Source organism: Nelusetta ayraudi, unplaced genomic scaffold, assembly GCF_046127955.1.
Source record: "Nelusetta ayraudi isolate G7.1 ecotype Tasmania unplaced genomic scaffold, CSIRO-AGI_Nayr_v1 ptg000027l, whole genome shotgun sequence".
Classification (NCBI taxonomy): Eukaryota; Metazoa; Chordata; class Actinopteri; order Tetraodontiformes; family Monacanthidae; genus Nelusetta; species Nelusetta ayraudi.
This window is the reverse complement of record NW_027466077.1, coordinates 3570364-3591818: the sequence shown is the minus strand read 5'-3', so window position 1 is coordinate 3591818 and position 21455 is coordinate 3570364. Positions and strand designations below refer to the sequence as shown.

General features: G+C 47.9%; 1 protein-coding gene across 11 annotated transcripts in view; it reads left to right on the top strand.

Annotated features, from left to right (window-relative positions):
• Positions 1-21455, top strand: part of wnk1b (WNK lysine deficient protein kinase 1b) — a 67667-nt gene that overhangs the window by 24090 nt on the left and 22122 nt on the right. For all 11 annotated transcript variants that reach the window (XM_076030159.1, XM_076030163.1, XM_076030162.1 and 8 more), the window contains exons 3-11: positions 9220-9392; positions 12950-13170; positions 14226-14383; positions 17389-17477; positions 17804-17943; positions 18027-18106; positions 18226-18438; positions 18998-19067; positions 19495-19694. In XM_076030159.1, the coding sequence (XP_075886274.1) occupies positions 9220-9392; positions 12950-13170; positions 14226-14383; positions 17389-17477; positions 17804-17943; positions 18027-18106; positions 18226-18438; positions 18998-19067; positions 19495-19694 (1344 nt within the window). The remainder of the gene's footprint in view (positions 1-9219; positions 9393-12949; positions 13171-14225; positions 14384-17388; positions 17478-17803; positions 17944-18026; positions 18107-18225; positions 18439-18997; positions 19068-19494; positions 19695-21455) is intronic.

Genomic DNA, 21455 nt, shown 5'->3' with positions numbered 1-21455 from the left:
AAAAAAGCCCAACAACAACACAGAATTGCTAGCGAGACAGAAACACACACACACACACACACACACACACACACACACACACTTGCATGCACTGAACACTTGGCCGCTGGTCCATCCTGGAGCCCGTCCAGTGCGCTGCAGTTGACTTCATCGCCGAGCGCATGACTCCGTCGGTAGCCAGGATCTGCTGAACTTCTCTGGTTACCCTGTCAGAGTGCGGGCCTCCAGTCAGCTCCCCTCGCCGGTCTCGGCTAACCAGCTGCACAAGAGGAATATGGGTCAGCGGAGTGGAGGGAAAGGGCAGGGAGACGAGCGGCGCAGTGCCGAAGGGATCTTTCGACTTGTGTGTTTCCTCTAATCGTGGGGTTTTATTTCCTCCCTTTGTCAAACTCATCTGCTTTTCCTCTCACTTCCTCTCGCCTCTGTCTCCTGTCGCTATCGTCGCCGTGCACAAGCTTAATCCCCCCCTTTATGTTTATTGTATTGACGAGACGAATGCGTGCGTGCGTGTGCGTGTGTGTGTGTGGGTGTGTGTGTGCATAATCCTTCAATTTTGTTAATCTGCTGACAACCTCTGGGGCTTGAGGAGGACTTAGAGATGACAGAACAAGCACGAGCACTCAATGCGCACTCAAACACACACACACACACACACACACACACACGTACACACAGTGTCACGCTGCCTGTAATATTCTTAGAGTCACACAGTGTGTTTGTGCCAAATCAACACTGTAGACGTGTAAACAGACAGTCGGTTACTTGGTCGCCAGGCTCAGAGCGCATCCACGCGTCAGCTTCAGACGCTTTATGTTTGTAATATTATAACTTTGTTTTTGTTCCTGGAAGAGCGCTATCGTTAGCTACGGTGTTTTCGGCTAAAGAAATGAAAAGATTACGCTCGTCATTGTTTGATGTGTCTTGAGGGGAATCGGGTGACAGACATGTTATATATAATTGGGTTGTTAAATGTCAATGTGACCTCAAAAACACAAGTTTGGGACATAATCCAGAATTGTTAATCCAGCGCCCGGGGGGGGCTAAAATAAAAGGCATCCTTTTCCAGCCATTTTTACATCTCCAGGAAACGGAATATTTAGCGCAACGTTTAGCGAAAAAAAAAACGGTTTGGTTCACTGCTAAAAATGAAAGCCTCCTACGTGTTTTGGAAGGAGACGGAACTCAGGAGGTCTCAGAGGGAGGGAGGGGGGTATCGCCAGCCCGGCAGAGGCATACGTTCCCTTTGTGACATCACGAAATTTGTGGAAAAGTGGAGCAAACAAAAGATGCAAAGGATGGACTGGAGACATAAACTCGGGAGATGAGTGGAGTGGCTGTTGTAAAGTATGGGGGCTTTTGAACGAGGTGCAGTCAGTAGGCGAGGCAAATAAATTCAGTTCTGAAACCGTCATTAAGAGAGAGTTGAGGGCAACTTGATTTACTCCAAAACCATCTGCTCTGCTACTTTACCGTCCCCTCCTCCCATTTCACCTTCTCCTATTTATACTCCCGGAGCGGCTCTCTTTTACTTTTATTCCACAGCTCTTGTTTCGAAATTAAACATCTTTCAAAGAATAATGGTCAACAATGGACAGAAAAGCAGCACAAAAACACAAAATAAAAAACAACAATGCAATAAAACCCTCGGTTTCTTGCCTGAAGCTGCTATTGGAGACTTCTCCTAAATCTCTTCATCATCTGTCTTTACACCGAATTTTATATAAGTTTGCACTTTCACTTTGTGTGAAAAATGAAAAAAAAACTTACAGGCGAGCAGATTTACGATGCCGTAAAAAAAAAGAACCCTCCATTGTCGTTAAAACTAGCCAATCACTGGGGTCATGTGCTCTTTTCACAGCATGCTCAAAATACAGCGCCGCAGCGCGATTGGATGCCGCCAACGCCAGCAGATGCTCTTTGGCTGAAACCCGAGAGGTGCTAAAGTTCAAGCGGGGCGTTAATAGCGCCAGGGTCTTGATTTAATGCGGTGTTAAGGGATCGCCCTTCCAGATTACGCCGCCGTGTTTAATCTGGGGACGCTCCTCTTCCTCCTTTTCCGCTGCGCCATCCGTTACTGTAACAGCGGCGAGGCAACAAAAGTCGTCTTTCCAGGAAAATGGAAAGGGACTCGCACACACACACATGACACATGACACACACACGACACACACACACAGCGAAACTCAGAGCCTGTTGCGACATACACATGTGGACGTTGATGTAACGTTTCCCGATAATGAGGTGAACATCAGGTGTCGATGCCTTTGAAAGCCTCTGAGGGGATTTTCTCCAATTCTCGCAAATGTCCTCGAACCCCTCGCGGTCAAAAGCTTAAGGGGGAAAGAAAGGGGGGGGGGGAGCACATTCCTCAACAGAAACGTACTCTTGCACACGCTTGGAATACAGTTCCTCAATGCATACACACTGTTAGGGCCACCTCCATACACACTGCGCAGGTCAAAATCCTTCAAAGTTCAAAGACTCATTAGGTCCCTTCAAGGCATGAGCCACGGCTGACAAACGGCAGCCCTCAACCGTTCAGCGTCTCACGTTTCACATGAATCATCTGTGTAGTTCAAATAGTTCAAAGAGCATTTTACAACGCCGTCAATCAAAAGAGCCGCGTAGAAAGGTTTGAGGGAACTGTACCTGAATTCTTAGCCGTGGCTCTTAAAGAGAAATGAGCTATTTTCTGTATTTATTCATTTATTGAAGAATCGCCCTCTCCTTTTCTTACCGACCAAACTAATGCTCGCGAATTCCTGACCAGAATTACCACAATAATTCCCTTCAACTTTCGCACTTTATTGAAGTGTTTTTTTTTTGTTTTTTTTTAATCCCTTTTAATATGACCTGTTAAAACCTTTTGGCCGTAATTCTTCAGATCTTTGTTTTCCATCTGCTCTCCTGTGACAAAGGAGCCTGTTGTTTTTCGCTAATTACCCAAATCAGAACCAGAATCGATGAATAGACCTTTTTTAGTGACGGGATATTATCGAATTTAAGACTTTGGCAGTGAATAATTCTTAGATTGTTTCGCTGTGGAATTTGTTGACGGTGCAACCCAAATTGGAAGTTCACAGGTCAAAGCGCCTCAAACCCAAAGGAAATGTTTTCTCTCTGCCGTTCGGGATCTTTGTCTTTATCTCTCCTCATTGGACTCTGAACTCAGGTTAATTCCTGCTGTGATGTGATTATTTGTGCATCATGTGTCGTTCTGTTTCAGATTAACCATATGGAAACCAGGGAAGTGGGAGGGTAAAAAAACAAAACAACCAAAATACTCAACTAAAAAACACCAGAAGTCCCGGTCATTATCCTCAGATTTCCCCTTGTTATCCTCGGATCTAGTGGCAGAACGGTAGGGCTCCATGTCGGGCAGCTTGCCGGGTTTGTATGTTGGTCGTAACCGTGGAAAAAAAAAGAGAGAGAGAGGAGAGAGGAGAGTCAGTGGTAAGAAGGAGGAGGAGGGGGAGGAGGAGAGAGGGTGAGAGGAGTGAAAGTCGGGAGGCATGAGGGCAGCGAGGGGAGAGAGGAAGAGGTGTGACAGGCTGAGCAGACGCTGATGACTGCACTGGCACATGGTTTTGTGTGTGTGTGTGTGTGTGTGTGTGTGTGTGTGTGTGTGTGTGTGTGTGTGTGTTAGTTGTGCGCGCGCTGCAAAACAACAAGGCTCCGGGGCAATGAGACAATGGGGTGCACAGTGAGTGGCAGGCTGAGATGGCACCTATTGTTGGGACACATGAGTGCACAATATGTGCGCTCACTCATTCACACACACACACACACACACACACACACACACACTAACACATTGGGTTTGTAATGGAGCACACTCTAATGAATGGGTTTGTTTGTAGTGCTGGGATAGACAATGCTTGCGTTTCCATCTCTGTTTTTTGGAGGGTTTTCTTTTTTTTCTTTTTTTTTTTTTGTTTTACAGGCGCATCAGTGCGTTGCTTTAAAAAAGGGGGAGGGATGTAAATGGCAATGTTTTAATAAAAGTCATAAAAGTCATTTGCCGCCCAAGGCGGTGTCTGACGTACGCGGGGCGGCTGAATGCGCACATCGCCAAGTGGAAACACACGGCGGGACGACGCGGCAGCTGTTTCTGCTCATCGGCAGCATTAGATGTGACCGATATCGACAGGAGTGATGGAACAGATGCGCGCTTGGCCAGTTGAGCTTGTTGTGGCCTGCGACCGCTGCTTCTTCCGCAGTTTGTCTTCCTGCGGCCGCCGGTCGAGGTAACGGCCCCTCAGACGGCGGGCGCGTGCGTCCCTCCGCGGAGAGGAACAGGTTCCTCGCGGAGGCGGGAGCAGTTCGTCTTACCGCACACACATGGCGCTGGTTACAGCAATATGTAGAGCGGTGATGGATGGGTAACCGAAAACCTGCGCGATGCAAAAAGAGGGAGAGGGGGCGGCGGCGGCGGCGGCAGGGTGAAGGAGAAAGAAAGTGAACAAACTAAACTAAACTGCGTGTGTTTCCGTCGTGGTCCCCCCCCCCCGATGTCAGACGGTGCATTTGAGTGATGAGGTCAGTGCAGACCCTCCGTCACTTCCCTGCCACTTCTACAGGAACCTATTCATCCTCTTCTCAATCAGACTTATGAACAACAGATGCTCCCTCCCTTGCAGCCTGCCCTCTCTCTCTTCCCTCCCTGCCTCCCTCCTTGCTCGCCCTCCCTTCCATATACTGTCCTTTCGTGCATGTACTCGAGACGTGTGTGTGTGTGTGTGTGTGTGTGTGTGTGTGTGTGTGTGTGTGTGTGTGTGTGTGTGTGTGTGTGTGTGTGTGTGTGTGTGTGTGTGCGCGTGCGTGCGTGCGTGCGTGCGTGCGTGCGTGCGTGCGTGCGTGTGTGCGCACGCGGCAGGGGGTTTTGCGGTTCTTTGCAGGAGAGTATTCCAGAGTGTGGGCTCCGAGAAATGCTTTGGCTGCGTACTAATGGGACGCACACCAGTCCTTTTCTCTCTCTCTCTCTCTCTCTCTCTCTCTGTCTCACACACACACGCACGCACGCACGCACGCACGCACACGAGCACCTTTTTTTGTAAGCCCTTTCTCTCTTTTGCAGACGCAGACCAGCGCCTTCACTTAAACGACGGCTTAATGCAATATAGATTTGCAGGTCCCGTCTTTTTTTTTTCTTTCCTTCTTCTTCTTCGTCTTGAGTTTCCAAACCAACATTCTTCGAAATTTGGGTCACGGCTCGGAGGTCGAGCGGAGGGACAAGCGAAGTGGGTCACTAGCGCACGGCGGAGGAACCGAGCTCGAATGCACCTCCGTGACGTTTCCAGGAAGACTGCTGCGATGCGTCTCGGCCAAAGTGACGGATCCGTTCTTGTCTCCTCAGGGGATACGGTCTCGTTGCGTAATCTGTCATAAGTGCTGATCTCTCTTTTTTTAATGAAACCTTGTGAAATACTAACGGAAAAAGGTCTAGTCACAGCTCATCGGTTGCTGATACAGAGTTTGGGAAGTCACTTCTACTGCTACAGTATATTTAAATTCCTGCTAAGGGAAAAAAAAACACACCCACTGCATCAGCCTGAAAGGACTTGAGCAGAATTTCAGATGGTCAGACATTCTCCAAACCGCTTGTGTTTCCCATTCAGCAAAAGGGTATTGTGAAAATTTTTTGCAGGAAAAAAATGGATACCTGCAATAACTTTCTGCAAAAGTCACCCTTCTCCAAAGAGCTTCTTTGTTTAAACTCACTCAAAGGGCTGTTACATAATGAAGGAAAAAAAGAAACTCAGAGAAAGAGACAGATCTGAGCTATATTAGAGCTGGAGAGGGTTGAGACGCTGCAAAAAAAAAGAAAGTAATAAAAAAACTCCCGTCACTTTGCTGTAGCAAAACTCCAAATTCTGGAGTTTAATCCTCCTAATCTCTAATCATGTCCCTGCGTAGCGTAGCGTTGCGTTCGGCCGGGCCGGCGGCTGAGGTGAGACAGACCCGAGCGGACCATCGCAGAGTGCCGGAGCGCGGCGGGACGCCCAGACTAGAAGAGCTGATGGGAGGAGTATCAGCTTACAGCCTCCCTGCGGGAAGCCGCATCAAGCTTTAACACTGCCGGCTCTGTTTCTGGCTGCCCGTCTGGCTGCTGGCTTGCTTGTGCGAGAGCGAGTGCGTGCGTGCAGAGACACTGCAGGCAGCAGGCTCAGAGCCCTCGCTTGTTTCTCAGCCTGTGTGTATTTTTCCTTTTTTTGTTTTTTTAAATAAAAAAATCTTACAGATATGCAAAAGAAAGCTGTGTAGGAAGTGAAGCCGGGGCCTATAGGACGGCGAGTCCTCTGGGTGGAAACGAGGAGTCTGTGTGCGTCTGATAAAAGGGCATCGCTTCGGGACGGCGAAGCCAGAAGTCGAGTCGAACTGCCGTCATCCCGTGCACGAAAAAAACCAAAAACACCCCATAAATATCTGCATTCCACTCGACACTGTCTGCAGCGCGCAGCGGCTGTGCATGCATCTGCGTTTCTCTTCCTCCCACAAAGAATCCACTGTATGTTGTCGGAGTGTTGGAATGATTTAGATGCTGAATGGGGGAAACATTAATAATGTATTAGGAAGCCTCCGTAGACTGGCTGGCTCCCCTCCCTGCTTACATACGTGCACGCGCACTCGGAGGGGAGCGCGAGGCGTCTGACACTGATGTTTGCCGGTCGCTCCGAGGTCTAAGTGCTGCTGGGAAAAAAACAAAACAAGCCAGTAGTTATTCTTCCAGTCAATCAGGTGACCTGCAGCTTTCATCATGTGACCGTACCAGTCTGGGTGAGGGTGGGCGGGAGGGAGGGGTGATGTCATGTGATCAAATGTGAGGGGAGAGCGAGATGATGGAAGTAAAGGCCAGTAAGCACTTGGGACGCGTCTGCCGCGTGCTAATGGGCCGTCATCAGTGAAATGAAAGGGATAAGCTGGCTGACGCATGCATGCACTCGTGCACGCGCACACACATGCGTACGCACACACTCTCTCTAGTTCTCACTCAGATCCACTCAGTGATTCAGCACACATTCATTCACTTAGAAACTGCGTCGCTGTGTGTGTGTGTGTGTGTGTGTGTGTGTGTGTGTGTGTGTGTGTGTGTGTGTGTGTGTGTGTGCCTGTTAAGTCATATGATATTGTCAAGGTCCCAGGTTATGCAATATGAAAATATGAGATCATCACCTGGGGGGATAGTGCTAATCTCCCAAGCAGCTCCTTTTAAGGTGTTTTATAACATTTGGAGGGAATATTGCAAAGTGGGCCGGATGTTGGTTGGTTGGTTGGTCTGTCTGAGTGGATCAGCAAACCAGAACGAGCCGAGCTGATTTTATTTTGGTCCCTTCGTGACGCCGTCTCTCCCGCTAATACCTTTGCGTCCCCTTTGTTTTGTGATCCGGTGACGCTGCGCCTGATTGGTTGAGCAGCATCGCCGGTGGTTTTGGCCTGAGCTGCGTGTGATGGATCATGTCTCACCCGAGGAGGCCTCACTGGAGTCTCGGGGTGAAGAAGGAAGATCACAGGGTAATTTGGAACCTCAGCTCTCCAGCGTCTTTCAGATGGTTCAGGTGGATCACCAACGCACACCTGACGCCTGATGGGAAAAAGTTGCAGCCGTGTTTGGCACAAAGCTGAAAACTGGGAGCTATTCTTGCCTCGTTTCGCCGCCACCTGTCTGGCAGCTCCTTCTGATTGTGTTTATTCCGGGTGCTGCGACGATGTGCTCGTGGTGTCAGACACGGTTAGACACAGAGGCGATGAAGAAACTGCCGGTATTCAGACCAACCAGACACACACAGAAATGCTAACACCGATTATGCAACGCAGCTACTTGGTTTAGGAATTCTGGCCAAAATAAATGAGAGTATTCGCTCATAATAAGGGCTGACACATAAAATGCAGTGGCCAGACTCCGCCGTTAAATGAGCGACATCTTTCTTTTTTATGCGTGTGCACACAATCGTGCTCCTTTACAAGAAGTGACAGCCGCCCACGCTGCCCTTTTGCATCTGCGTTTATTATAGTATCAGTGCAAGAGCCTGGAATGCCCGTTAAAGAGATGAGAATGTATGCGTGTGTGTGTGTCTGTCTGTCTGTCTGTGTTCTAAGAAGGGACGGAAGAATGTCGGCCCGTAACTTTGTCCCGTCTCGGCCACGGCCTCTTTGGGTGGCCGCCACTTAAAGCTCAATACAGATGTTAAAAATTGTGATTCACGGCAAAACAAAAAGGCACAACGAGAAAGAAAGACAATTAAAAAAAAAGAAATGGCTGAAAATCGCTTTGGTGTGCGTCTCAGCAAAAGCAGCCGGAAGTTGTTTAGTAGCTGGGAGCCACCGGAGGGCTTCTGTCACGACTCGCGTGCAGGAAAACCGCTTCAATCTTGAATTGAGTTCATCAGAAACAAACCACGGCGTCCCGACAGTAAATTCGTTTGACTTTAGTGGCTGGTTAAACATGTTTTACTGTTTTTTTGCTCTACCGTCATCAGTGAACCACTGTAAACTCGACTGCTGAACGGCAGAAATTATACTAAATGTGACAAGACAATGGAGCCCATACTTGTAATTAAAAAAATATATACCGTATATCAAAACAGAAATGTACTTGTTGTTAGCTCAATGTGCAGCGAAGCTGACTGAGTGAATCATGACTGAATAAAAAGCCGACTGTGTGAGTATTTTTCTGTGTGTGTGTGTAAATCTAGCACCACGTTTTATAAATAATTGACTCTCTCGCTTTGTCGCTCTGCCGACAACAGAGGAAGTCGCATCAAAATCCAGGCCACCTGCGTTCGGGCGTCGGCGGGTGACTCGCCTCGAGTTGAGATGAAAGGACGCTCCGTCGTTTCATCCGTGTTTTTAACGTAGCATGTCGACGGTGGTCTAGTGCTCATTGTGTTTGTATTCTCCTCCAGGATGGAGTGCCGCGTCACGGTGCATCAGCCGCTGTCGATGCACGTTTGGTCAGAATCTCTTCCAGTTGCAACTCCTCTCCTTGTTTATCGGACTCCATCCTCCACTCCTCAGACACACTCTCTCTTCCTCCTCTAATTTGATTGCACACACACTCAGCATAATGGTGCCGCCCTATTTATAGGACCTATTTTGTCAGGCTTCTTTCCTCCTCCCTCTCTGCGTAAACATTTCCTATCATTTTCTTTTTAAAAACACAACCACTGATGAGCTGCTTTTTTTCCTTTTCTTCTTTCTTTTCCTCTGTCCCGCGTGCAGGATCGCAAGCTGTCCAAGTCGGAGCGTCAGCGCTTCAAAGAGGAGGCCGGGATGTTGAAGGGCCTCCAGCATCCTAACATTGTCCGCTTCTACGACTCCTGGGAGGGACCGTGCAAAGGAAAGAAGTGCATTGTTCTGGTCACCGAGCTCATGACGTCCGGGACGCTCAAAACGTAAGTGCACGGGGCAGAGAGGAGGATTCTGTGTGTGTGTGTGTGTGTGTGTGTGTGTGTGTGTGTGTGTGTGTGTGTGTGTGTGTGTGTGTGTGTGTGTGTGTGTGTGTCTCTCTCTCTTCAGGGGTGTTAGTGTTGGTGACAGTAGCTGATGTGGATGGAGCTGAAGGGTGAAGATCCACACACCACAACGACTCCCCTCGTCTCTTTGTCGACACGATCAAAAAGCAAACCACGATAAAAAAAAAACAAAACACCATGATAAAAGCACCTGCGACGTCCACGGTCTTGTCAAAGTGCTCTTCTTCTCCTTCTTTGTTCGGCAACGTTCAAATCGCCTTCTCACCCACGGGGCTCGCGGCGGTGACAGTCGAGTGTGACTTATTGTGCGTTTTTGGTGCCCCCCCCCCCCTTAGCTGCCAGATTGCTTTGTCATGACTCAGTTGGACGCCTTTTTATGCGCGTGTCAAACTGCATATGTGGCCGTCGCTGGTGTCAGTCAGGCTGTCCCGTCGCCCCCCTCCCCTCCGCTCATCCCCCGCTGCAGAGAATCGGCCGCCCTTTTGTGGCCGTCATTGTCCGCCCAGCGACCACACACCGGTCGCTCGGCTGCGCCGGATCAGATGAGCGTCTGTGAATGCAAATGCGAGCGCCGAGCTCCCGACACAATAAAAAAAAAAAAAAAAAAAAAGAGCCAAATGTGGGGCATGTGGCGCACGGCGTGGGGGGACGGACGGACGGACATTGGCCCACCTGCCAGCTGCTGCTTCTGCTGCAGATTCCACTCATTCCTGACAGGGAGGCAGGATGGGGGGGTGGATTGGAGTGGGGGGCGGGGGGGGCGTACAGTACAGTTCATTTAGGCGGGGTGACAGGGAGGGGCAGGAGGAGGGCCAACAGGTCCGACGTGCCGACGAGGAACCAGCGGACTGGAGGTGAGGCAGTTGCTGGCCGGATCAACCACCGCACCGCCGGCCCACTTTGAAGGCAACACGGTGACGAACCCATCAGGCACCTGTGGTCTCAAGTCCAGACACACACCTCTCCAAAAGTTCAGTAGCGCCCTCCGCTGGAAGAATTGAGAAGTTGCGTGATTTTTTTTTTTTTTTTTCATATTCCTATCATTCTGCATCTGACGCTTGAAAATGACAGAGTGCTATGAAGAAGGTTTCACAACATGTCTTTTCATCATGTTCAAGTGTGCATACATTATGTATGTAATTTGATTTTCCCCCTTTGTTACTGGACAGACAAAAACACACAAACGCCAACAACGTTTTATGACTACAACATAAGACTTCAGCGTTCACACACAAGTTAAATAGACAAGATCGATTTTTCGTATTTTTATTTATTTTTTCATACCGTGTGCGTGCAAGGCACTCGTTGTGCGCGTACAGCACTAAGACCTCATAGGAATTTGGCGGCGGTCCAGATGAAGACTCGGAAAGGAGCGGGGGACTGCCGAGGCCGTGCTGAGGTGGTGGAAAAAGGAAGGGAGGACGAGGGGGAACGACTGATAGGGGAAGGAGGGGAGATGGCGTGAATGGAAACACTGACCGGCGTGGGTTAAGGGTAGTCAAGGCCTCGTGTCCGCGTGTGTGTGTGTGTGTGTGTGTGTGTGTGTGTGTGTGTGTGTGTGTGTGTGTGTGTGTGTGTGTGTGTGTGTGTGTGTGTGTGTGTGTGCAAAAAAAGAGGCCCAGTGGCATGTGCATGGTGTGCGTAAATGCCCCTCGCGCCCACATTTCTGCGCAGTCCTCCTTTATGCCTGTGCGTGTTGAAAGGAGACGGCGGATGAGAGAGGGATGCTTTGTGCAGCGTCGCTCTGGCGTCGCATGCCGTCGGGGGGAGGAAGGGGGGCGGGGGGGGATTTGACTTGTGTCAACACCGAGCTGACTTTAGAAAGGCTAGAAAAAAGGGAGTTGGAGACAGGCAGGGGAGGAGATGAGGGCGGATGAAGGGGAAGGTAGAAAGAGGGAAGGAGCCGTGTTTGAGGAGAGGAGTGTTTCCCATGCTTGGGTTCGTGCACGTGTACATTTTGAAGTGATGTTAGTTGAAAGGCATCCTTGAAATATTTTTTTTCTCATGTGTTCCGCACCCTAACGGGTGAAAAATGCCCCCCGATTGTGTGCGAAGCGCCCACCGCATGTATTCCGAGTACGTGTTTTGTAGCAGTAGAGAAAAAGGAGGAAGGAGCCTGTATGGGAAACATTTTTCAAGGCAAAGGAGAAACCTGGGTGTAGTTTGAGTGTTTTTCTACATCAGGACAGATGGCATCTAATGATATATGACACCTAAAACATGCTTTTTGTGTGGGATAGTTAGTTTGATACCAATGTGTCTCTTTTTTCTTATTTGGCATTAAAAGGTAAGACTTATCGAAGTGTAAATGCAAGTCAGTAGTCAGTGTGGCTATGCTAACCAAGATCATCCTTTATTCAGTTTTTTTTGTTTTTTTAAAGATCCCTCATACTACAAAATCCACTTCACCAGTGTTTTCTATGAAGAAAATGTGAGAACAGCATGGAAAGCTTCCATTCTAGCTTCTGATCAAGCGTTAAGCAGACTAGAACAGTTGGCTCAATACAGTTTGTCTTCACCCTCTAGTGAAGTGATCAAATTCGATTCCAGTGAGTCGCGTGTCGCACATTCCAGCGGAATTCATCATCCCTGAGATCCCGCAAGTCCTTCTTGTGGCGTTCCTGACCAGAGGAAGAACTGGGGGTAGAGACACACTGTCTGCCTTCTCCGCTCTCGACTGCAGCCAGCGCTGACAGGAAAACAAATCCTCGGCCTGACGCGCCAGCCAAGAATTGAATCTTGAGTGACTCGTGGAAGAGGCAAATCAAACGTGACACTCCAAAGAGTTTCGCGAGGGTTCTCGGCGCCTTCGGAGCGCCGTATCGACAGGGTCCTTTTCATCGCCGCCTAACTGGAAGTGAAGTCGATGATCAGTGTGAAAACGCTTTCCTCCCTTTCGACGGTCTCCCCAGTGGACTTCCCCTCTCGCTTCCTACCGCATTCCAAAGACAAACAAACCAGCTGGGGACTTAAGGCCTCCGGATCACATACAGGTGCTGGGCCCCGGCAGCGCCGCCACAGGTTTCCACGCCATCCTGACGCTCGGAACAAAGGGCAGCTCCCCACTCTAGGAAGAGCACTTAAAGCTCGGCGGTGATACGGATCAGCTGGGGTGCAGCTCTTTCATTAGAGGCCGCCGCTTTGATGGATGTTTTGGCTTAGCATTGTGCCAAAAGTAGTGAAACGACCGGTTGGGAAGAAATGACTCGCTCAGGGAGGCAGCGTGCGTGCGTGTTTGTGGTATTTGACTATCAATCCGCGATGCATCTCTGGAATTGCCCCACTCTAATCCACTTCAGCTGTGTGAGCTTTCATCTTTAATAGAGGCATGATCCATGTTTCCATTGTTCCTCTCCCCCTTTATGCCTTCCATCGAAACAATTGTCTTTGGTTAGTTTATAATGTGATGCATTATTTTTTTTTAACCGTGCACTCTGCCTGATCTCTATCTCTCTTTTTTTGCTTTTGTCTTGCAGCTACCTGAAGCGCTTCAAGGTGATGAAGATCAAGGTGCTGCGCTCGTGGTGCCGCCAGATCCTCAAAGGCCTCCACTTCCTGCACACCAGAGCGCCGCCCATCATCCACCGGGACCTGAAGTGCGACAACATCTTCATCACGGGGCCCACGGGCTCGGTGAAGATCGGCGACCTTGGCCTGGCCACGCTGAAGAGGGCCTCCTTTGCCAAGAGTGTCATTGGTAGGGACAGTCGCTGATTTTTTTTTTCCCCCGGTTTTCATACGCGTACGCCTCGAGACAAACCCACAGAGGCTGAAAAAAAAGTAAAAGCACATGAAAATTGTGTGCGTATGGACGTATGTAGGTATGTTTTCATTTTATTATGCCAAAAATGAAGCCGCAGGTATTTGAAAAGTGTAACGCAGCCGCTCTGCATGTAAGCTTGAATGAGACTGTCTGGGTATGTGATGCCTGCACTCACACACACACAGACAACTGCACAAACACAAACGCACAAAAACATGTCATGCCTCTGCTACGCTTGGTATAATAACCAGGCTGCTGCTCCGTAGTCTCGTTACGCAGTCGACCACAAGCATTCTGCTGCGTGGGGCCACGTCCACATGCTTTAAGTCTGGCAGCTGTCAGCCCGACCTCAAGTATGTTACCAGTTTCACACTCGTGCACTCAGTCACACATGGCAGCATTGGCGGGTTTTTTTTTATTTTTTTGGGTGGGGGTGTGTTCCAGCTGCGTTGAGGCATTGACGGATGTGTTACTAAACTGACTGACGCAGGTTAAATATGCATTTTAAGCAACGTTTGGAAATTAGTTTGATGAATTATACGCATACTGATCATACCGATCACACAGAGCTGAGGACTGTACGACGCTGCAACAACAGCGAAAACTTTTTTTGTTGTTGCTTTTTTTCAACTCACTCAATATGTGACAGTTTCCACAATGTGTCATTTTCAGCGGGAAGCTAAATCTGAGCGTTTCCGCAGGAGGTTGGAAACAGAGGGCTAAACAGCTCATTTTCTGGATACGTTTGAATCTTTTTGGATGGCAAATCGCTGAGGCTGTTTGGAAAACAACTGGCAAACGATGTTTGACTGAAGCACTGGAGCACTGATAAAAGATGCATTTACCTTGACTTGAACTGATATAGATACAGACCCAGTGGTCCGTAATACAGTTTATTATCAACAAGAATCATTGTGAATGTCCTCACTGAGTTGCTTTTAACATGATGACTGCAAGGTTTTTCCTCAATATTAATGTATTTTCCCCAGGAACCCCAGAGTTCATGGCTCCAGAGATGTACGAGGAGAAGTACGACGAGTCCGTGGACGTGTACGCCTTTGGCATGTGCATGCTGGAGATGGCCACCTCCGAGTACCCCTACTCCGAGTGTCAGAACGCCGCCCAGATCTACCGGCGGGTGACCAGCGTAAGTACACATTTCTCTTTGGGCAGCCGTTCGAACGGCACGGCTGCACATGTGAGGGAACGCTCACATGTTAACAGCCTCTAATCTTGGTCCTCCTCCACCGCCAGGCTGTCTCTGAGCCCTCGGGCTTGTTTACCGACTGTTTTGTCTGTAGTTTGGCATGAGCCGGAGGGAATTCAGTCACATGATGGTGTTTTTGCTCTGATTAGTTTCTGTCTGACTCCCTTTACTCCCCCTTCCCTCTCCTGCTCTGTGTTCAAAGAGAGAACAGTCAGAAGTTTCCCTTTTGACCACTAGAGAGCGATACTGTTTATAGCAGTCATATCAAATATTACCTTCAGCAACTGATAGTGCTGGAAGTTGGTTTGAAGGTCCTGTGTCAGATACAAAAAGCCTCACATGAGGAAAAAAAAATCTATGAATAAATAACTCTTCGCCCTAACACAGCTGGGATAGGCTCCAGCATACCCCATGACCCCGAATAGGAATAACCGGGTATAGAAGATGAATGAATGATAAATAACTCTCTTTATGCAGGAGGAAGTGTGTATAGAGGATGGATGGAAATAACCCTCTATCCATTTTGGAAAATATTGCATTTAGCCTTTTGTTTACAGCCTAATGCAGAAAACCTTTGTTTTAGTTTCCTGCTTAAACCGGTGTTTTGCTGGGCCTTCCACAGGTTTGGAAGAAGGCAAAACAAAATGTGTTATGTGTTGTCACCAACCTTGGAAGGGCACCAGTACCCTTTGTGACATCACAATAGGTTGATGGCAGGAGCTCTTTCTGGGGATTTCACTGACAGACCTAAAGACGTGTTTTCATCAGAAGCATGAGCCTTGCACATTATGAGACTTTGGGCAAATAGTTGGATAAAACATCAAATTAATGTTGTTTAAAGGTTAGAGGAGGAGAGTAAAATAAATAATGAAAAAATTAGATTACAGTTGGCTGGAAAAACTGAATAAAGAAGCCAGACCGAGAGGACACCAGATGCAATCAAAGGCTGTTTGGAGTTGAGTGCTGCTGAGGTCATCACCCCAACACACACACACACACACACACACGCACAGATGCAGATAAGAGCTGTCTCCCTGAATGCCTCACAGGGACTGTTTTCAGCTTTGTGCATGCTGACAGCGCTGCTTAATGGAGGAATTTACCAGAAATCTCTTCCTATTTTGCCCTGCAGTTCCCTCAGTTATCACTGCTCTGCTGCTGCTGCTCTGTCGGACTGCCTCTTGCTTTGCAATTCAATGCTGGTTTTACACCTACAATCTTCGCAAAAATGAGTTAAAACGTTGAAAAAAACAAACTTAATTTAAGCCAAATTTATACTCGCCTCCTGCAGAATTCCAGAGTCATTCATAGTTTATGGAAAAGTGCAGCATCCCCCTCAGCTGAAACAACATCTTCCTGGTAGGTCGGCATGACGTCTGTCATTAAAATTTAATTCCAACTGCACACACATTTGCAGCTTTGGGAGGTGTATCTAATGCGAATGGCAAAATATGACCCATTTTCCATAATTACAGGCAGGAAAAAAAAAAAAGGCTGTGAGATGCGAGTGCTCCGGTGATTAGTCTTGACAAATGTCACCCAATGTCGGTTGGTTATTTTTATCAACTCCATGTCTCTTTCACATTGCAGCCCAGAGTCGTGGTTAAAACAAAAACAAGCGCTCTCGGTAGCCGTGCAGCATGCTCGCGATCCGACAGGCAATTGCAATTTCAAACTCTTTTTTTTTTTTTGGCTTGGTTGTGTTTTGTTCAAGAGTGCATTTACCTCTTAAATCATTACATTCACACCACAAAACAGTACGGTAGATTTAGTATTGCAGGAAAACACTGGTGAAGTGAATTATGCATCACTGAACTTTTCAAGTCTGCAATATTAAAACCTGCGGCGAATATAATAGACGCTGCTATTTTGAATGGGGGCCCCCAGTCTGAAAACTCCCGGCAGAGCGACTCAGCTGGATGCGTCGTTGCTTCGTTTTATTTCCACATCCTTCGGATATAATTAGTGCCTCTCCCGAAACACGCTGTGTTGTTGATGCTCAGCGGCTCATGGAAAATTCCTCACCTCCAATCAGCCTCGTTTAACGGAACCTTCTCTCCGTCAGAGTTAATACCTTGACTTCCTCCGTCGGTCCGAACCTTTTTGGCCCCCCCGCGATTTCAAAACCTGTTTTGTGTGCCAATGTGTGTGTGACCAGGGGTAGGTAAAAAAAAAAAAAAAAAAGCGGGGATTGGCGGTGTTATGTCACAGTCAATTGTGATGCGGTGGGTTACGGGGATGTTACGGAAGAGAAAAGGCAGAAGAGCAACACAGCCAGAGGAGGTTTTGTCATTTGTCGGCACAAACAGGTCTGGATAAAGTTTTTCTTTCGGTCAGCCATCCTAAATTATAGAAGTATCTTTTAAAAAGGAAGAAGTTAATCAGCCAGTAAGGTAAGTGTACACTTGCTTGATTGTTCTGCCTGGTTTTTCTGCTATTTCCCCCCCTGTTTTTGTTTTTTTCTTTCTTTATTTTTGTGATTTGAGGGGAAAAGTTGAGGGTTCGTGTTGTGCTTCTGTGCGTCTCAAGTGATCTCTCCTCTGCTGGAACATTTTGCTCCAAACATTTAATCAGTTGCACAGTGATTTGGGTTAAAAGATGCACAGCCTGGTCTTGTTTTTCTCTTGCCATAGATTTGAAGATTTGATTTTCTGAAGACTTGCCTTCAGCTTCTTGCCCTTGTTTACTTCTGTTTTCCGCCCTACTGTTTAAAGTGAAGGTTATTTATTTGAATTTACAGGATTTTCCATAAATATCAAGATTTTTTTTTGTTCACTATGACTCATTTGACAGACAAAATTGATGACTTTTAGTGAGAATTAGTTTATGGCCCAGAGACGAATTAAGTCGTAAAACTGCAAATAGAGCGCACATTTTATTAAAAAGGTCTTCAAGTGTGTGTTTTTTTTCTATCAAAATGAGGTCACTTCTCCATTGCTTTTCAGGGAGTGAAGCCCGGCAGCTTTGACAAGGTGGCCATTCCCGAGGTGAAGGAAATTATCGAGGGCTGCATCAGGACGAACAAAGATGAGAGGTGCGATGCAGAGACGCTGAATGATAAAGAAAAAAAACGTTTAAAAAAATCAGCGTTTGTAATCAGCATTTTTCTGGCTAACTCCTGGATCCTCTGTGAAAGCGCTGGTCGTCATTGTCCGGCAGTTTGTGAGACGAGAATTGCTCTCAGTCTCTTTACTTTAACAGCGTGAGGCCAAGAATTTTTTTTTGTGTGTGCGACTTGAGTCAATCCCGTTCCGACTCGCCGCTCCCTGCTCAGACATAAGGACTCCTCTGTTCCCACCTCTCTCTCTGCCAGTTCCTCTCTTATATATATATGTTATCCTCCCTCTTCCGCCTCTGAAGGTACGCCATCAAGATCCTGCTGAACCACGCCTTCTTCCAGGAGGAGACAGGCGTCCGGGTGGAACTGGCAGAGGAGGACGATGGGGAAATGATCGCCATTAAGCTGTGGCTCAGGATAGAAGACGTCAAGAAGCTTAAAGGCAGGAGATCCAAACCGTTTTGTCTTATTACGTCAAGCCGAGGAGCGGCTTCCTGATCAGCTGTTTTTCAATGTGCTTTACAGGAAAATACAAAGACAACGAAGCCATTGAGTTTTCCTTTGACCTGAACAAGGATGTCCCTGAAGATGTGGCCCAAGAAATGGTGAGCGAAGCGCCTTTGTACGTCGTTTGGGAGGAAAAAAACAGCTGAACCACGTGGTTGTCCGTGTCGCAGCTGGACTCTCAAGTCCCGTTCCTGACTGACTGCCCCTGAATCTGTAGGTTGAGTCTGGCTACGTTGCCGAGGGCGACCACAAGACCATGGCAAAGGCCATCAAGGATCGCGTATCTCTGATTAGGAGGAAGCGGGAGCAGAGGCAGCTGGTGCGAGAGGAGCAGGAGAAGAGAAAACTGGAGACGGAGCAGCAACAGCAGCAGCAGCAGCAGCAACAGCAACAGCAGCTACAGCATCAGGAGGCGCTCAAACTTTCGCAGGTCGGTTGAACTGCGTCTTGATCTCCGTTAACCGTTCTGTACATCGCCAACTCTCACTTGGATGTCAAGGCCATTTTAGAATTCATTTTAAAATGATTTTATTTGCTTATTAAAGCCCTAAATGTTCTTGCCCCAGTGTACCTCTCTGAGCTTCTGCACCGCTACGCACCCAGCCAATCTCTCAGGTCAGCTGACTAGCTGCTCCTGAGGGTTCCCAAAACCAGGCTGAAACTCAGAGGGGACCGAGCATTTTCTGCTGCCGCCCCAAAACTGTGGAACCAACTGCCGCTGCACATTAGACCTCTTCACTGTCCAATTTTAAATCTCTTCTTTTTAAAACGCACCTCTTTTCTTCAGCTTTTAACACCATCTAGGTTGTTGATTTTGTGTGCACAAAAAATTTTGTCTACTCTGTACTATGTTTAGGATTGTGTCCTTTATTATGTCTATTTTAATGTACAGCACTTTGGTAACCTTTGTGTTTATGTAAATTGTGCTTTATAAATAAAGTCTATCAGTGTTTCCGTCAACCACTGGTTTGCTTCTGCTCTGCCTCCAGGCAGAGGGAGAGGAAACCGAGGTGGATCTGCAGCAGCTTCACTATCAGCAGAGTGGCATCCTGCACACATGTAAGGTCACTCACCTTTAGATATTTGATCTCCGGTGTCTTGTTCTGGTGAAAAAGGAGCAATAATTTTTTGAAAGATTCATTGCTCAGATATTCATACCTCATTACCTGAGAGGCTGAGGAAACTCAACCTTATTCCATCATCACATCCACAGCCCAAAACAGTGCTCTTACAAAAATATCCGCTCTCCCATCATCATCATTGTCGAGTTGTCTTCCTCGAGTAACTGTTGTAAATTTTCAAATATAGCACTTACTTTACAGCCTCTCCGGGGCTGTTCCTTCCTTCCTGTAACTGAATGCCATTAAAAGTCATTGTTCCCGGTCTACCAGTTTATTTTTTGAAAAGTACCTACTGGTGTGTGAAATATCCCAGCAGTTCATTCTCGTAAGGCACAATAGCTGAGCATCCTCTCTGTGTCCCTCAGCTGAAGGAGGTTTGGACAGCGGCCAGGGCTCCACAGTCTTCTCCTCCGACTCGCCCCACCTGGGTCAGCTGACCATGTCGTACAGCTGCCCCCCCTCTGCCCAGCTGCAGGCCTCCTACCACTCTGGCCAGCCCACTAGCCAACAGCAGCTTCAGCCACAGCAGCAACATCCTGGCTACTCCCAGTCGCCGCAGCCAATGGTGAGTCTCGGCGTCCTCCGAAGAGGGCGTGGTCACGGTTGACGGAGTGAGGGAGTGAGTGAGTGAGTGGTGCTGGTCCCGCAGGCTGCCAGCCACTCGTCACTTTGCAGTGAATGCTGCATGTGTTTTTGTGTGGTGAGTAGGTGTTTGCAGTGTTTGTGAGGATGTGGGGCGCCAGTCGGACCTGATCCCCAACCTGAGATACCCCAGCGTTCATCCCAGGGTTAGGTTTAGGGTTAGGGTTAGCTATTACACATTAGGTTAGAAGCCTACAAGTCATAGCGGTCATTCTCGATATTCATCAGCTTATTTTGAACGTCAAAACCATTATTGTTTTGATTTTAATCTAGTTATTGCATCTGTGGTTAATTTTGTCACTGTTTTTTTTTTTGTTTTTTTTACAATGACATTCATTTTGAAGGAAAAACATGGTTCTGAGCAAATCTTACTCAACGACAAGTGCTCCGCAGGAAGTGTTTTTTCTCATTCGATTGTTAGTTTGGATTGTTTCAACCCAGTAGGACTGAAGTCATCGAAATCCGCTTCTCTGGCACAGTCAGTCTGTCGGGGAGAAAACTGAACTTGTCAGTAATCTGTGGAAAAATACCACATCCGCTCTCTTCATGCATATTGAATAGAGACCACGCTGATCTTCCACGCTGACAGACCCAGACTTTTACTTCTCCGCTTCCTCTTATTGGTGGTCTTCTTGTGTCAGCAGATCGCTCGCATTCCTATGCTTAAGGGTGCCTTTTCTTGTATATGGAATGGAGTGTTTCATTTTCCATCTGGCGACCTTTTCTGTGTGAACACCGAGACAGTTAGTTCTGCTCTTCTATTGAGATTGAATAATCTGATAATGGTTTGGGGCTTAATTTACTCACTGGAATATCCGAAATGGAATATTTATAATTCCTTTTGCTTTTTAATTACTGTTCTCAGAGTATTTCACTGTTTTTCAGTTTGACTTGATTTATTTTTATTTTGACTTGATTTATTTTTTTTGTTTTGTGTTCTTTTTCCCTTTACGTTTTATCTGTTCACAGTGGTACTTCATGTGTTATGTTATATTAAGGCTTGTTATCTCATATATCAATATTTATTCTAATCATGTTTTTATTTAATGTTGACTGAGTCCATGTGTCTATTTTTCAACCTCATTTATTTTCTTTAATGCAGTCCTCTCCCCGTCTCTGACTTTCCACGTGTACGTCATGTATTTCATTTTGCGCCGCTCTCCCTGTTTTTGCATTTTAATTTCTGTGTGTTTGTGTCTCATGTCCGCTCCTCCCATCGTCCCAGCCGACCCGGCAGCCTGCGCCGCAGCACCGTCGTCGAAACCGTAGCATGTCAGTCTGTGTGCCCCCCTCCTCCTACTCCTTCTCCCACACTCCCCCGGCTCCTCCCCGTCCTCGTCCTCCGAAGAAGCCTTCCAGCCCTCCGCCAGACTTGTCCCCCTCCTCCTCCTCCTCCTCCACCTCGTCCCCCTGCATGTCTCTGGCGGCAGAGAGGGACACGTTCACCGGGCGCCTCTCCAAGGCCCTGGAGACAGTCCTCCCCCTGCACTCTGGCTCCCCCCTGCCCAGGGCCAGGCAGCGGAGGGCCAGCCTACCCGCACTCTTCTCCAGCCCCGTAGGTTCACTGTCAGTAGCAGCAGTGGTGAGACTGGGAGAGGTATGGAGGTAGGGGGGGGTGTGCATGGGCCATGCAGGTGTCTCAGGGCGTATTCACACCTGCCCTGTTTGGTTCGGACTAAACCAA